At 45.7% G+C, this 15,836-nt stretch overlaps 2 protein-coding genes across 6 annotated transcripts in view; one reads left to right on the top strand and one right to left on the bottom strand.

Moving 5' to 3' along the window:
* Positions 1-15,836, bottom strand: part of SYN3 (synapsin III) — a 256,004-nt gene that overhangs the window by 78,581 nt on the left and 161,587 nt on the right. The window lies entirely within an intron of this gene.
* The window catches only part of TIMP3 (TIMP metallopeptidase inhibitor 3), a 38,429-nt gene continuing 36,231 nt past the window's right edge, over positions 13,639-15,836 (top strand). Inside the window, exon 1 of the mRNA XM_061445085.1 lies at positions 13,639-13,923. Coding sequence (XP_061301069.1) covers positions 13,800-13,923 — 124 coding nt within the window. The 5' untranslated portion in view covers positions 13,639-13,799. The remainder of the gene's footprint in view (positions 13,924-15,836) is intronic.

Genomic DNA, 15,836 nt, shown 5'->3' with positions numbered 1-15,836 from the left:
CAGATGGGAAAAGGCAGGAAAGTCAATGTGTAAAAGGGGCTAGGTTCTCTGCTCTGTTCAGACTCCGCTCACAAGCAATGGGAAGAAGGAGAGCCCCTAGGAGCTGGCTGCAGCTGCATCACTTTGCCTTACCTCTATCACTATGAATGCAAGTAGTCCAGAAGCTGGCCTAAACATATGCCAGCACCCGATAGTCCCTTAGAGACCATCTGCGAATTAAACATGCCTGGAACACAATGTGGTGCTTGCATTCTTCCTTCCCACCCCTGACATGCCCTTCCCAGCATGCTGGTGGCTATTCCGGCTGGCTGCTTGCTGGAGTCACCACAGGCAAGGGAGGGAGGCCTGGATTGCATTCTCCATCCTTGGAGGGAAGAGTGTTGACAATTGGGGCCACACATCATGGGGAAGGCTTTTGGGGAATGCATTTGCTACAAGAGGTGTTACGTCCCTCCAGAACCCCTGCATTTAAAAGCGGAAGCCTGCACACGTTCAGAGAAGACATTGCATCATGCAAGGAAGCACAAAAATGTGCAGGAATATTGTCACAGCCTGGTTCATGCGGGGGGTGACAACTGGTAGGCAGCACTCCCATAGAATGGGCAAACAGATGGTGAGGGATAGAGGCCTGGCAAGCCAAGAGGCAGCTGGAAGGCCCTGTGGTCAGAGTGGCCAGCTGTCCTGGGTTTGAAGGATGGTACCTTCACCTGCCTTGGAGCAAATGGAGCTTTCTTCCACATTTGTTGAGACCAGCTGAGGAGTCCTGCTATCTACTGCTTCAGCCACTCCACACCAGTTCATGGCTTCTGTTCCACTGCGCGATGGCAATTCATACGCCCGTCTCTGTTTTCCTGGCTGAAGCAGCCATTAGCTCTGCTGTGCTAACTCAGATACATTATGATTATTCACTCCAAAATAATCAACTCAAAAAGAAAGTGGTAAACAGAGAAACAAGGAGTCCCATTCATTTTCCATTTGTTTATATGGAGATAGCACCCCACTCAAACACTAGCATCCCCATCGTGTCAGGCGCAAAGCAGAAATGGCACAAAAAGAGTGTCTGTCTCCCAGAGGGACAATGATTTTCATATTAGATGAGACAGACAGCGCACAAAGAAGTAATGAGCTAATACTAGTTAATGCCAATGGTCTAGGACTTCAGCTTTGCCATTGTTACAGAGCTCACATTCCTGGGTCAGAAAAAAACCATATTTTTGGGAAGGTTCAGTGGAAATGGTTTTGGGACTGTACCAAGGTCCTCCCAGGATTCCAGTTTTCTTAGTCTTAGCCTCAAAGGAATTTACAGCTGGCTCGGGCAGAGCTGGAAGTCCCCACAGGAAGGATTTTGTTGATACTCAGTCTTTGGAGGACAGTGAGCTTCTATGTGAAGGGCAACACATATATCTGGCCATGTTCACAGCACCACACCCGCTACTCCTCCAATGCAGATAGGGTTTCAAGGACTCACATAACTGTGTCCATCTGTCCAGGGATTATTAGGAAAACCTGTAGATGGTGTGTGTGGGAGGTTTCCGCCATCCATCCCTTCAGTTTGGACAGGGCTTATCTCCGTATGAAAGTGAAACAAGCAGCCAACACTGCTCTTAAAAATGGGGGGAGATCTTCAGCAATTAGCAGAACTCCCAGGAATCTGTGGGAAGTCAGAGACAACATGAGATAGCTGCTGTGCTCCCACTGCTGGGCTTCTCCCTACTGCAAGCAGCCTGTCTATGCTTCTGCTGACAGTGATGCTGACTAGAGAGTCCTGGCTGGGTCTCTATAGAGTGGAAAACGGCTCCTTGTGTAGCATAGCCTCACCTGATAAATACCTGCTGGGCACAGAGAATACGGATGAGCAGCTCATTAGGTCTGTTATAAGCAGACTGACAGCTTCCTGGAGCCAGAGCAGAGTGCTACAGGCAGTCTTGTCCAAGATATCCTGGTCAGTCTTTTATTTCCGGTCCAATACAAAACCAGGGATCTCTGCCCAATTAAAAACATAAATCTGGCCTCTGTCAGCTCAAGTAATAGTGCTCTCCTGTCCTTGAGGGACATAATAACTACCTTCTCCTCCTAAACAGCTTCCCAGGATTCCACATGTGACTCAAAGCCTTCTTAAATCTGTCAAGTGAAAATAAGGTTACTGATCTGATTCCCAGACGCTGGACTTAGTTTTCTTACAGAATGGAGCCAGCATCTCTTGCAGATCCCTTAAGGGTCCACATGTCTTTTTACTGTCGCCAGTCCCACATATACATAACTCTGAGCACACCATACACTTTGGGCCTCCACAGCACCCTCTACAGATTTGTACTAGGAGAGAAGGGGAGATACAGAGAGGGAATCCACAAGAAATTTAGGTGAAGAAAAAGTGCCATCTTTTGCTCATCTATCTGAAAAATTTCATTGAAATAGGAGGAGTTGTCCTAAACCTTTAACCTTCATTTTGTAACCTGTGGTGCCTCTGGACATCACAGAATCATAGAATCAGCCAGGTTGGGAAAGCCCTTTAAGATCTAGTCCAACTATTACCCTAGGACTGCCAAGGCCACCACTAAACCATGTCACCGAGGGTCTCATCCATGCAGTTTTTGAACACTTCCAGAACCCTACAGCAAATTTTGTGGAAGATAAAGCATTGACATCAAATCATCACAGGAGCGTAAGGCAGGTAAGACTCAGACTCCCTGTGAGTATGAATGCCACTCGTTGCAAGTTTCTTCTCTCCTGGCTTTGCAGCTTTACTGCCACTGTGTTAATTTTCAACCCTCTCTAGCATGTACTCCGTGCCCTTTGGCAAGGACTTCCTCTGTGTGTTTTATATCAGTACAGTGTTTGGGACAATGTGGTTTTGGTTTTCCTACAGAAGAGCAGGGCCAATAAATAATGAAAGCATGTCAGTCATAGTCTTTATAGGAAAGGCAGTGTCCATGGGATGATAACATCTTTGGTGGATACCATAAAATTTTCAAGGATAAGTCATTCCCCTCATATACTTTAAGAAAAAACAACAAACCACTAACTTGGTATGCTAAGAACTTCTAATATGAATATATCTCCCTTATTTGGAAAAAAGCAAATTGTGCTTCCAGTTCCCTGATCCCACTTAATTTTTGACAGTTGACCTGCAGATTAGAGTTTTTCACATCATCTGTCAGCCCACAGAGAGCATCCCAAGGTTCAGTGTGTGTGAGAGATAGGAAAGGGACATTAGGAACAGGCCAACCACAAACAGCTAAAATTAGCTCTGAGAACTGGAGTGCTGATGTCTCTGAGGAACACTAGTCAAAGAAAGAAAATAGTTGTTTGCTAAACTCCCACTTATTCTACTGCCTCTTAGGACTCTTGGCGCATATCCCTGCCCAGACATCCTACGAGGCTGTTTAAAAGGATTTCCCCCACCCCTTCCCCCTCCACTGGCCATCATTTTCCTCTTTTGCAACTGCAGTACAGAACGATTTGGGATTCCTTCTCCAGCAGCAAGATGCTGACTGGAAACAGGAAACAGAGGGGCTCTGCAGAGCTCAGCCTCTGTGACAACACGGACGTCACACCCACATGCAGGCAGAGATGCTTCTCACATATGGCAATGATCAGCAGCTCCCCCTTTTTCTCCCTTTCCCTCTTCCCCAGAAGGGCTTACAAAGCTCTAGAGGAGCCATTTATTGAGTTAGAAGCAGTCTTTAGAAAACACGGCTGTGTGAGGCCTCAGTTATTATGGAACATGATTTCTTGCATAATTCTGTCAGATTCTCTGAGGCCAGTAAATTTGAGACTGTAAATCTTCACGTGACCAGAGCATATGGCCTTAGAATAAGACATGAAGTGAATTACAGAGAGACAGCCTATCTTCTGCAGAATTTGATTAAGGGAATCCTTTGAGAACTATCCCTTACATTCAGCCATAGGCATAGCTTTAACTGCTGCCCTCCCTCCTCTTTCCCAGAAATGCCAGATAGAATAAGGTTGGAATAACAAGAATAAGGGGTGTGTGGGAGAAGTTGTTTAAAGTAATCGCATTGATACTTGTGGAAACACCTTAGGGGAGTTGAAGTCGTTGTCTGTGTTAAGGAGCTAGGTTCTGCCTCCACAAGGAGAATGAAATGCTCTTGTATTCACTGGGAATAAGTTTTTGCTTCCTCCAGCCAGCTCTCTGTGGTGCTATTTCCTTACAGCCATGAACAGTGAATGTTGTACTAGCCCCTCTAGACTAAGTTGCCACTATATATAATGTTCAGGGGTGAAGGTTTATTCTGGATGGGGAAACCAATTCCCTTCCAAGCCTGCTCCTTATCCTTCCATAGGCAGGCTGTGCTCTTCTTGACGATCCTGCTTCTTTGGCACAATAAATTCCCTTAAACAAAAGTGAAGTTTTGCAAGTATCAGTGGAAGAAGGTTTTCTTGAGCATTAGATCATTTAATCTGAACAGTGGGAGAGAGAATCGCAATGCCTTCAGAAGGTGTATCCATAGCTATCCTATGAGATAAGGGAGGTGAGATTAGTGCCTTCTATTCTAGCTGCAGTAAGGATTTGCCTGCATTGAGCAGACCTTCTTCCCTCCCCTCCCTTTCTACTCACTGGGGTTATGGTGGTTCTACTGAACTTGAACAGAGAGAATGGGAAGCAAGATTTTGCTTAAAAAAAAGGATCCACAGAACACAAAGTCACATTTCAAGTGAAAATACAGAAAATGCTTGTCAAACTACTATCTTTCATGCTGTTGGGTGCTGGAGAACCACTTCTCTGTTGGTAGAAACTGCTGTTGCTCAGACCCTTTTTTGATTGTTTCCCAGTAATCATCAAGTGAGCAAACTGTAGATCCCTCCTGTGCATTGCAAAACTTTGTCACTGAGGGCACTTTCCTCACTGACCTCAGCTAGGTGTCTAGGGAGAGCCCTAGCCTGCGTGGTGAGAGTTCTATCTCTTCTTGCAGTTAGCTTTAAGCATTGCTTACAATCATTGCTGCAGATGCTGGGAGATGGCAAGAATGGGAGCTATTCTGTGGAGCAGCCTCTTGGCCAACTGTCAGCCCTAGACACAACAGTCATCAGTGGAGAGGAAAGGAGAGGAAATGTACTGTGTTAAGATAGTGTTGGACATCTGTTACCACTAAAAATGTTCAGTACCTCTCCGGCTGCTTAGCCTCTTGTTACGAACCACTGCACTGAAGCAGTCCAGGCTCTCACATCAGGGCACTAGGGCTGCCAACCCCTGGCCAACACTCTCTGTGAGATTCGATGGCATTTTTACTAGGGGCAGAGCTACAGAGAGGTGTTCTCTTGCTCAGGGCACATGTTCAAGCTTTGGTAATTTCACAGCTCAGCTCCTGGTATGTGATCTGTGCATACATTCATAGAATCATAGAATAGTTTGGGTTGGAAGGGACCTTTAAGATCATTTAGTTCCAATCCCCCTGCCATGGGCAGGGACACTTTCCAATAGAAGAGGTTGCTTCCTGGCAGCTCTGAGTAGTTCTCATTGCTGTCTCTGCTATGCACTGCAAGTCCTTCTTTCTGGGTAGTACCAGGAGGATGCAAGTACCCTCACTCAAACCGTGTGTCTCTCCCTCAGAAGAGCACTCCCACTATGAGCTAGCATGTTTTTCTTGCTACAGACTGAGTTAAAATCAGAAAGAGCTGAACTGTCAGTACAGGACACTGTTAACGTTCTGCTAATAAAGGATGTGATCATAATCCTAACCCTACAGTGCCTGGTAAAGATACTTTTATTCATTGCAAAGGAAAAACAGGAAGTTTGTTCTGTATCTGGTTACAGATTAACTCTTGCTGCACAATACTTGTTATCACTCGCAATGAAATGGAAACCAAGGCTACTTTGCTAAATGGACAGAAAGGTTCTATAATTACACTGTGATGTCTTTGCATACTTCTGCATCCCCCACTGAAACACCCCTCAGAAGCACATAGAAAGGCATAACTAAGTGGTAGAGGCAGTCAGATTAAAGGAAAGGGGAGGAGGGGCTGTAGATTGTTACCTCTGTCTTCAGTGGAGAAAGAATACTATTTTCACACATCTGTGCTAAATCAAACACTGATCTTTTCATTCCTGACATTAATACATTAGGTGTGGAACTCGCACGTGAAAAGGTCCTTTGAGGAATGTATTGTTCTCCACTCAAGGAAAAGCAACAAACAAATGAAAGAGCCTTTACTCCAGGCTGCTGATCTACCATCTCCTCATCTTGTGTCTCACACTGTATGCCAAGATATATGGAGAAAAAATCCAAAAGAGTGAGGAAACAGAAATGCTGCCTTTTGCTCCAGAGAAGAAAGAGATTCGTCCTTGAAATCTCAGATGAAAAATCCCCTAGCTTCTACTGGCTGGGACCATGAATGTGCAGGAAGGCCCTGGTGTAAGTGAGTAGTCAGCTACTGTTTAGAATACAGCATTGATTTGGGAACACAGGAACAAAAGCACTGAAAAAGTCAATTTGGATTTAGAAAGGAAAAAAATCCTATGCCAAGGCAACAATCTCTGTTGGGATCTCCCCACAGAGGAACGGCTGCTCACTTTTGACACCTATGTGCTGACATGCATGACAGAAATCACCGAGTTCATTCCCTCCTGGAACACTATCTTCATCATTAGAGTCCATTTTTGTAACTAACAAACACCTTTACTTGCAGTTTCAGGGGTGAAACTAGTAATACCTGGACTATGGGGATGAAGTGAGTGGCTTATTCTTGCAGGAAGTTTTTGCAGGTTTTGCAGGGAGAAGCAAGAGACAGCAACTTTTTTTTGCAGCTGCACATGCTCTGCAGGTAAAGACCCTTCCTACAGACCTGACAGCCTCACACTGTTTTCAGGCTCATTAATGTATCAAAAAGAGGAATGCCAACCCCCTGGTGCTGCTCTTTCTGCTCTTCACAAGTATGATGATTTCAGAAGGTTCCAACATGCTTTAAAATCAGTGCTATATCCTAGGGCCTGGGTGGCCTACTACCTAGAGGGACTGCAGCTCTGCTAGCCACAGAATGGTCTAAGAGATACAGGATTATGGTCTCCCACCTGGGATCTTTCTCTACCTCCCTACACTCAGGTGGGTTTGTGGAAAGCACTCTGATGTGTGGGAGAAGGATTATGCTGGGAGGTAAGGGAGTGGGCTCAGTTCATGTCCTCAGAAGGCTGGTGAGAGGCAGAGAGATGAGGGGAGTAGGATCTGGTTGCTCAACATGCCAGAAAGGTCATATCATCAGGCCAGTCATCTTCCCTCCCAAGAGAGGCTGAATTCATCTCCTGCTCCTCCGTGGCCATTCAGCACTGTGAGAAGCCAGGCCAGCTCTTGACAAAAGACTAGGGATGCAGTGACCAGCCACCTCAAATGATAAAAGTGGAAAATAGGAAGATGAAATTCTGTGCTGTGCCAGGAGGACTTGAAAGCAGCAAGATACTGCCTTAGCACTGCCAAGCAGAGTAAACCTCATCACAGGGAGAGCAACCTGTTGTGATTAGAGAGACTTGCCAGTCTGCTGGGCTGTCTGCCTGCTAAACGTCAGGGAGTTGTTTGGACCCCCACAAGTACTCCCAGTAACTGCAGTGGCCAGTACTCAAATGCAAACCCTCTCTCACAGAAAGAGACATATCCTGTACAATGCCTAGGAAGAAGCACTATGAGTAAATGATATAGTGAGAGATAGAGAAGCTGTAAGTGCTGTCCCACACTTGAATTTGGGCAGGAAATGAAGGCTACAGTGAAAGAAAGCAATGAGATCTCTGATGACCACACCAGCCTTTAGGCTCTTATCGAAAGGAAGGCTGCCCCATAGCTCCTCATGGAGCTGATATAGGGAGCAGATGTTACTGCTTTAGTGTGTCTACCCATTCTTCCTCAACTCCCCTCCATTGTCTTCTTCAAGTTATGCTGATGGAAATGTCAAACCTCGATTGCAGCCATGAATCTGCTCATGAACTCTGCTGGCCACAATGCCACAGAGCTGCCTTAAAGCTCTCTTAAAAATGTGAGGCATTCCAGTCATTTTAATTACTGTGCATTGCATAAGCCAGAAACCAGTTCATACAAAGGAACAACAGAAAAGTGATTTTCAATCGCTCTCACTCTCTTCTCTTCTTAGTGTGAGCCTCCAAAGCTCTGGGAACACCAGCCCTTATTACCATTTGAAGCACTTCATCTATCTGAAATCTCTTTGTTCAGTCACTTAAAGCTATTGATGCAGTTTAGAAGGGTTTAAAAAGGAAAAACAAAACTTCAATTTGGAAATGGCTACAGCAGCATGAAAGGAAAGCAAGAGAAATGGAAAAACTATTATAAACAAAAATGAGGGAAAATTAATTGCTTGGAATGAGACACAGGCAGGTAGAACCAAGCAAATCATGTTGTGTCCTTCCCCCCCCCCAAACTCTGTCAGGCCATCTAATCATGGCCTCCTGGCTTGAACTCTGCATGGTACTGAGCCCTTTGGCCCTGATCCAGGAATGCACTTAAGCTTATATTTAACTTCGTGCATGTAAATGGTCCTGTTGACTTCAGTAGAGCATCTTGTGTGCTTAAAGTTGAACATGTGCCTTAGTGTTTTGCTGGACTGGGGCCAAAGAGCAGTCATGTGCAGGAAACATTTTCAGCTTGATAAGGCTGTTAAAAGATATTTCCTGGTTGCCCTTCTACAGCTGATGCCACATCACAGCCTGACTGGAGATCCCCCCCACTACCGAGAGGGTGATTTCATATTTTACAATCCTTTCTGAAGTGATATTCCTGCAACACATGGTGCCTATGTTCTGATCCTGGGCTGGGCGCTCTCAGGAAGCACAATCTGTAAAGTTTCCTTGAAGTCTGAACATACAGTATAGAACCGTTAGAGCTGATGAAGGTTTAACGGCGTACCTCTAATTAAAAGCTTGGGAAAGGGATAGAGTGCTACCTATGTCTGGCTTGCAGACAGGAAGGTGACACAATTCCTTTGCAACCTCAGAGAAAGAGATCAAATGTTTGGGTTTTTTTTAATATGTTTTTATAGAATCAAAGACATTTTTGAAGAAAGAGACTTCTTGTTTTAAGTAGCATGTTAAGTTCACTGATACAATGGAGGAAATAAATGAGGATTTTTTTTCAACCTTTGTCACACATGAATCGTATCAAATCCAAACATTTTGAACAAAACAGTCTTCTCAGATGATATTGTCAGGAAAAGAACAGACATTCTGAAAAAGAAATAGATAATCATGAAATACAAGAATCTTTCTCCAGTGCAAGCATGATCAATCCGTACTACCATATGCGATGGCACTGAGTGTGCTGTAAAAAAGGACATCATATGGCTCTGAAAGTACCTATTCTTTCCTCCCCATAAAAGCAGAAAAACAGTGACATCTCTTAGGGGATGTGATGCTGAGCTGGTGTGGGAGATACGAGGATTGTCAGCTTGAAGTTTTTCGGACAAGAGGAAGCCTTTGAGTAAGTTGGCAGCTGGACAGCGTAGAATGCTAACAGCAGGACTCCACACTCATGAATCAAGTGAAGTTACTGAGGAAAAGTTAAAATGGAAAAATGCCCATACTCCTAAGCTTTTAAAATTAATATATTGTTAAGGAGGTGACAGTACCGTTTGGATCATAAGCTGAAGGCTCCTGACTTCATTCATGCCATGCCCAGTTTAAACCAGCTGAGGTCTGCTGATGAGCGGGAGTGTTTTCAGCCACTACATGTGTCAGGGTTATTTTTCTCTAGTGGTGGTGATAGTGGGGGGTATTTCTTGTTCTCACTCCCTCTTTTTTCCTGCTTTTCTTTCCTCTCCCTCTCTTTCTGCTTTGTTTTGGTTTTGGTTTTTTTTGGCCAGCAGTTCCTGTAGTTTGACGAAGCCCTTCTGTACTACTTACATTCAAATGCTTTTGTCAGTTCTCAGGCAGCCCGCACAATGAAATGTGAATAGAAGGGAATATGCCTTTAGTTCATTTACAGCAACACCTTATGCCTCTGGAAGGAATATCCCAAACTGCTTTTATCTCAGCATCTGCAGTTAGCTCCAAGTTAGTCCTTCCCAGCCACAAGCAGGACTTGTGGAAGTAAATGATATTGTTAATATGCTCCTGATGTACTCTTCAGTGAGTATCTATGATATCAGAAGGTAGGGCTCTCTCCTGAATTTTAAATAACACACCTGGCTTAACATATTTCCTTTTCCAGATTCGGTTCTTCAGATACTGCAATGAACCTAGCTTGAGCTGCTTCTTGCCTTTTGTAACCATCTCTTGCAGCGCAGTGCCCCCTAGCACTGTGTCTACACATTCGTGCAGGATGGAGGAAGGGAAGAAGGCGTCTTTGCTCAGTCAACAACACCTGCATGACATGGCTTTCCCTGGGAATTTTCACACCAAGTATTGACCCATCCCGGTCATGCTTAGCTTGTGGGATCCGAGAAGATCACAGCATGAAGTGGTGTAGTTGCCCAGTAAAGCAGAGAGATGCTTAATTGTGTTCAACAGTGTGTTCTTGGTGGAGGACTGGAATAGCACTGATTTTTTCATTTGGTCACATTAACCAAATGTGAACTCTAATTTTCTCATATGAAGGTCAAGGTCTCTGTTTCCTCCTTCTTTCTCTGCTACATTTTGGTGGACATATAAGGCTTAAAGTTTTATCTAGTCAAAGGAGAGGAATGCTAGGTTTTATTTTATTTTTTTTTTTCCTTTGCAGTTTCTCCCATGCAGCATAGAACAAGAATTCAGGCAGAGCTCTTCTTTCAGTTCCCTTACTGACTTTCTGTGTTATTTTGACACCATTATCAAATTTTCTCATACAAATAAACACTCAGACGCCCTACCTGGCTCTTCCAGAGTGAGAGAGGCTAATATAGCACACAAGATTTCTATTTACTGATAACAAGACAAATGTACAGGCAGGTGAAATTATTTAACCAAGGCCTGCCAGCAGGCCGATGGTCAGAATGAGCTTTTGTTATTATTGTACAGTATACAGTCCTGGTTGAAAACCTGCATCCCTACTACTAACAGAGAAGTTAATCTCTTTGTAAAAGCGTATCTAAGTGTCCAACAAGCTGGTGAATCAGCTAAACCTTAACTGAGAGGACACAGGTATTACCTGTCCGGGCAATGCTAATACATGCATTAAAAAAAATTCTGGATCACCTCTCAAATAATGGTATGGAAGCTTTGCCACAGAGACAGCCTGCACACCATCCCTTCCACACAGATGTGCCCTGCCACTGGATCAAGTGGTGGCACCTCTTTTCATCCTGAAAAGTAATGGCAGATTGCTTCTCAGTTTGAACTAATTCCTCTAAACGGCACATACTTGGTGTTACTTTAACAAGCTTGGTCAGTCTGACTGAAAATGATCTACTTCCATGCCTTGGAGGGCTCCATATAACTGCAGTAACTTCTAGCCCCCCTCCTCTCCCTCTTCCCTCTTGAGAAGATGACTGAAGGGTTTGTTTTTCAGTCTCTTCTGAATGTGTCCTGCATCTCTGTGTTACAGACACTCAGCATATACACAGTACCCAATGTAAAGCTTATTACAAAGCATACAGCTTGTTAGAACTCAGAACATGCAGGAAAGGTGTTATTATAGAAATGAAGAAACATACTCAGAGGAGTTACTTGCCCAGAGAGTGAAGGGAGGTGGTGGTGGAGCTTTGATTATAATCTAGTTGTGTGTGGGCCAAACTCTTTCTTATTTACACCAGTGTCAAGTTATGGAATAACTCCACTTCCCTCAGATATTGATCTGAGATGCTGATGGACCAGGTGTATCATGATGTTTGTGATACCCAGCCTTTTATAACAACAAAAGAAAAATGAAAGTGCCAGACACACCTCATTTTTCTTCCATGTTACTCTGCTGAGATCAGTGAAGTTGTTCCGTGTTTACACTCGGTGAGATTGAAATGACAGTCCAATCTGATGGATTCAACTTCGGCTGCAGTACTTTGAGCAGACAGTCCAAGTACCTAAAGAGGTTTTTTTTGCACAGTTTCTCATACAGCAATTTGGAACACAATTCGAACACTGACGGGACTAAATTAAATGTCCTGTTTAATACCCTACTTCATGATCCGTTAGCACCCCCACATCACCTAATTTTTTCCGTGTGTTCATTAATACACATTCCTGAGAAGCTCCCATCACTATTATCCCCATTACACAGACTGGGATTTGAAGCAGTGAGGCAAAGCTGTCACACAGGTTGTCTGTGTCACAGCAAGGGTAGGAATCTGCACTCCCCACTGTTAGCATTGTAACTTTGATCTCTACTAGCAACACCCATCTTGGAGCTTTTGTGTGTGCTCCAAATAAAAGCCTATGTTTCCATAAGACTGGAGGTTTTAGTTTTATGTGGACAGTATGATTAAAGAAAAGGTGTAGGCAGGCTGTGCTTCACCCAGATGGAGCAGAATTGTAAATCTGAAGACTTAGCTGACTATTTAGAAATTCAGGACAGCTGGTCCCTGGCCTTTAATACCAGCATAATTTATAACTAGACACGCTTAAGTCTTGTAAACCCCATGGAAAGTACTCTGACATTATATACACTGGTTTGATACTGTGATTAATCACCCCTCGGTCCCCTTTGCAGGATAATAAGGCTGTCTGTATCTTGCAGCTGGCAATCCCCTTCCTTACAGTCCCATCTCTTCTATAACATTTACATTTCTACAGCTGACATAAATTTACAGTTCCAAAAGCGGATAACGGAAAACAAAACAAACAGGACTTTTCTATAAATTCCACTAAAGCTGCTCTGCTAAAATATACTTTGAGGTGAAATGTTGGGAGTGCCCGGGTAGATATGACACTGCTTTTGCCAGCTTGGTTTTAGCAGTTTATGACCCCTTTCTGACCGAGAGCCGTGAGAAGGGGAAGCAGTGGGTAATGATGTGACAGGAGAAGGAGCATTTGAGCAAGAGTATACGCCCATGGCATGCGGCTTGGAACCCGATGATCTTAAGGTCCTTTCCAACCCAAACCATTCTACGATTCTATTAAAACCCGCAGGATGCAGTCCTGCTTTCTGGTTCAGCTAGGTCTTCACCTTATTTTCCTCCCAGCAGAACAGCAAACCCCTCGCGTTTTCCAGGTGCCTCTTCGCACCCTGAGGTGCGGAGCGGGCAGCCGAGGGAACGCCGAGGGTCCCGGCTGAAGAGGAACACACAGGCTCCTCAGGGCCAGACCCTTCTGGGCACTGACGGCTGCGGGACGGATACTCGCGGGTACAACTAGCTGTGAGAGTGCAGCGCGCACACTCACCTCGGTGGCACCGTGACGGGACGGGCCACGGGCTGTGACGGGCCACTTCTCCTCAGAGCCCCGGCTACCTGCGCCACGACTGGCAGGCCACCCGCCCCACCGCCGCCCGCACTCAACCAAGCGGCGCTCCCCGCACTATTCCGTATAAGGCGCTGAAGCCGCGGCCCCGCCCCGCCCCATTCCGTCCCGTCCCGTCCCGTTCCGCTGGCCGCTCCCGCCGATGAGGTAATGCGGGGTTCCCATTGGTCCGGGGCGGCGGCGCCCCCGGAGTCCGAGAGGGCGCGATCCAGGCTATAACTCCGCTCACCGGCGCTCCGTGGTGCAGTGTAGCTCTGCACGGCTCGTAACTGCACCCTCTGCGTACTTGCTCTTCCATCAGGCTCGCACCTGAGCTAAGGCTGTACTGCTGAGGCCAGCGAGACAGAGGGGTAGTGTGAGGAGGCAGGCAGGCGGTCACAGCGCACGGGGTGTTAGGAGGTGAGAGTAAAGTGAGGCGAAGAGAAGCGCGGCTGCCTTCCTGCTCCGCACAAGTGAGGAGGCACCCCGGGGGGGCAACATGACGGCGTGGCTGAGCTTCCTCGTCGTGTTTCTCTGCAGCTGGAGCCTGCGGGACTTGGTGGTGGAGGCTTGCACTTGCGTCCCCATCCACCCGCAGGACGCGTTCTGCAACTCCGACATCGGTAAGTACCGTGGGTGGCGACTGCCGCCCCTCAGCCTCCCCTCAGCCTGAGGCGGCCCCGCCGGGGCTGGAGGGGCTCCCCGGGGGACTCGGCGCTTGCCCTGTTGCTCGCGTGTTTAGAAAGTTCCGCGGGACCCTGAGGGGTGCGGGCAGCAGTCGAGCTGTCACTACAAGCGAGTCTTCGTCCTGCAGGTCACCCGATGGAGTGGAGGTGTGGGTTAAACCTGTGAGGGGTGACCTGCCCTTGCAAGATGGGTAACGGCTCCGTAGCTGCTGTATATGCCTGGGTGGAGAGGTGTGTGGTGGCGGACCCCCTTATCTCTCCTGAGGCAGCAGGTCCTGTCCCATGGCAGTGGTGCCAGCCTCTCCAAGAAATACTTGTAAGAAATCAGTAATTGTGAGAGTGGCTTGTTTCCTACAGCAAAACAAAAACACAATTGGAGGTGTGGGCAGGCAAAATTTCCTCCACAGCCTGGTGGCAGTTACTAGGAGGCAGGATTAGGACAAGTTCTTTCAAGCTGGGAAACTGCATGTGGCGGTTGGTGTGAAAGGTAGAGCTCATATGGATCGGTGGTGCTGCACCAGTCGCTTTGGGGAGGGCTGGAGAAGCAGGCAGCAAGTGTCTTTCTGCATGCTGTATTGTGATCTTTGCAGCTGTGGGAGGTGTGCAAACGTGCATGCTTTTTGGAAAGTCGAACACTTTCGTTGGCTCCTTGCTGATGGTCTCTGCTGTGGATTTTAGCACCCCTAGGGATCTTTACTACACTATCTTTAGGGGACAAGTGTTCTCAGAATCTCTGAGGGGGAGGTAGTGGAGAGTCTGGTCTCAGATTGTAGCCAAGGGTGGTTAACCAAATATGGTTGCTACTTGGTAAGTGTCCAGTAGGAAAGTGTCTGAAATTAATTAGTGGTGTCTTTTGAGTTAATACTGACACACGTCAACGTAACAGTAAATAAAGGCTGTCACTTCAGCAGTTGTGAGTGGGCTGCATGAGTGAAGTCTTCTTGCACCTTTATAGGCTTAGTAGTGAAGTGTAAAAGGGGTTGGGGGACTTTGCATTGCTGGTACCTACACAGTACTGATTCCTAGTAGAGCCTGCAAAGAAAGCCTTCTGGCAACTGATGTGGAAGTCAACTAGAAAATAATTCTCACAGCAGCAGAACACCCATTGCTATGAGCCCTGCCAGTGGCTCTTTCAGGTTAGCCAAGCTTACTGGCAAAAAAATCTCCCTCTTGCCTTTAACTCTTGTACAGAAACTGCAGTTATGCCTGGGTATTCATGTGTAGCTTATAGAGTGTATCAGCTCTTAAACGCTAAGAAAAACATTATATGTTAAAAGTGCTGGGAAGGCTACCGTTTGCTTCAGTGATGATACCCTGGAAAATGTTTATAAAATATACTTGTGAATTCTCCCAGGAAACTGCAGTATACAAAGTTCTGTTACTGTTTTCATAGCTTGGATCAATAAGCGTGCCACCAAAGCGGCAACTGCTGGAGAGATTGTCTTTTCTGTGAAAGTCAGGCTGGGAAACTGTATTTTCCACAGCTGGAGCTGATGACAGCATGTGGGCTTCATTAGATCCATTTTGGGCAAAGGTCTACTTTGTTGCTTTAATTAGGTTGCGTTATACTAGATTAAGGGTAGGTTTTTGTTTCAACTTATTAAAATGGTGTTAAATATGTAATGAGTACACACTAACAATATATTTTTGCTAAACACAAGTAACCAGAAGTGTGGTAAATTATGATGTTTCATCTTAAACTTCAAGATGCAAAGTTTTTTTTTTGTTTTCTACTCTGATTTCTGGTTGAGTTCAAAGTCATCACCTTCATCTCTTCTTTTTCTCTTCTGAACGCTTCATTATATCTCATGCCTTGGCTTTGCCCCGAGACACAGTAGTTCAAAAAGTTG

Source organism: Pezoporus flaviventris, unplaced genomic scaffold, assembly GCF_033815535.1.
Source record: "Pezoporus flaviventris isolate CSIRO_AGI_PZ_B2104156 unplaced genomic scaffold, CSIRO_AGI_Pfla_v1 ptg000002l, whole genome shotgun sequence".
NCBI lineage: Eukaryota > Metazoa > Chordata > Aves > Psittaciformes > Psittacidae > Pezoporus > Pezoporus flaviventris.
The sequence above is the reverse complement of the archived record's forward strand: the minus strand, read 5'-3'. Positions and strand labels throughout refer to the sequence as shown.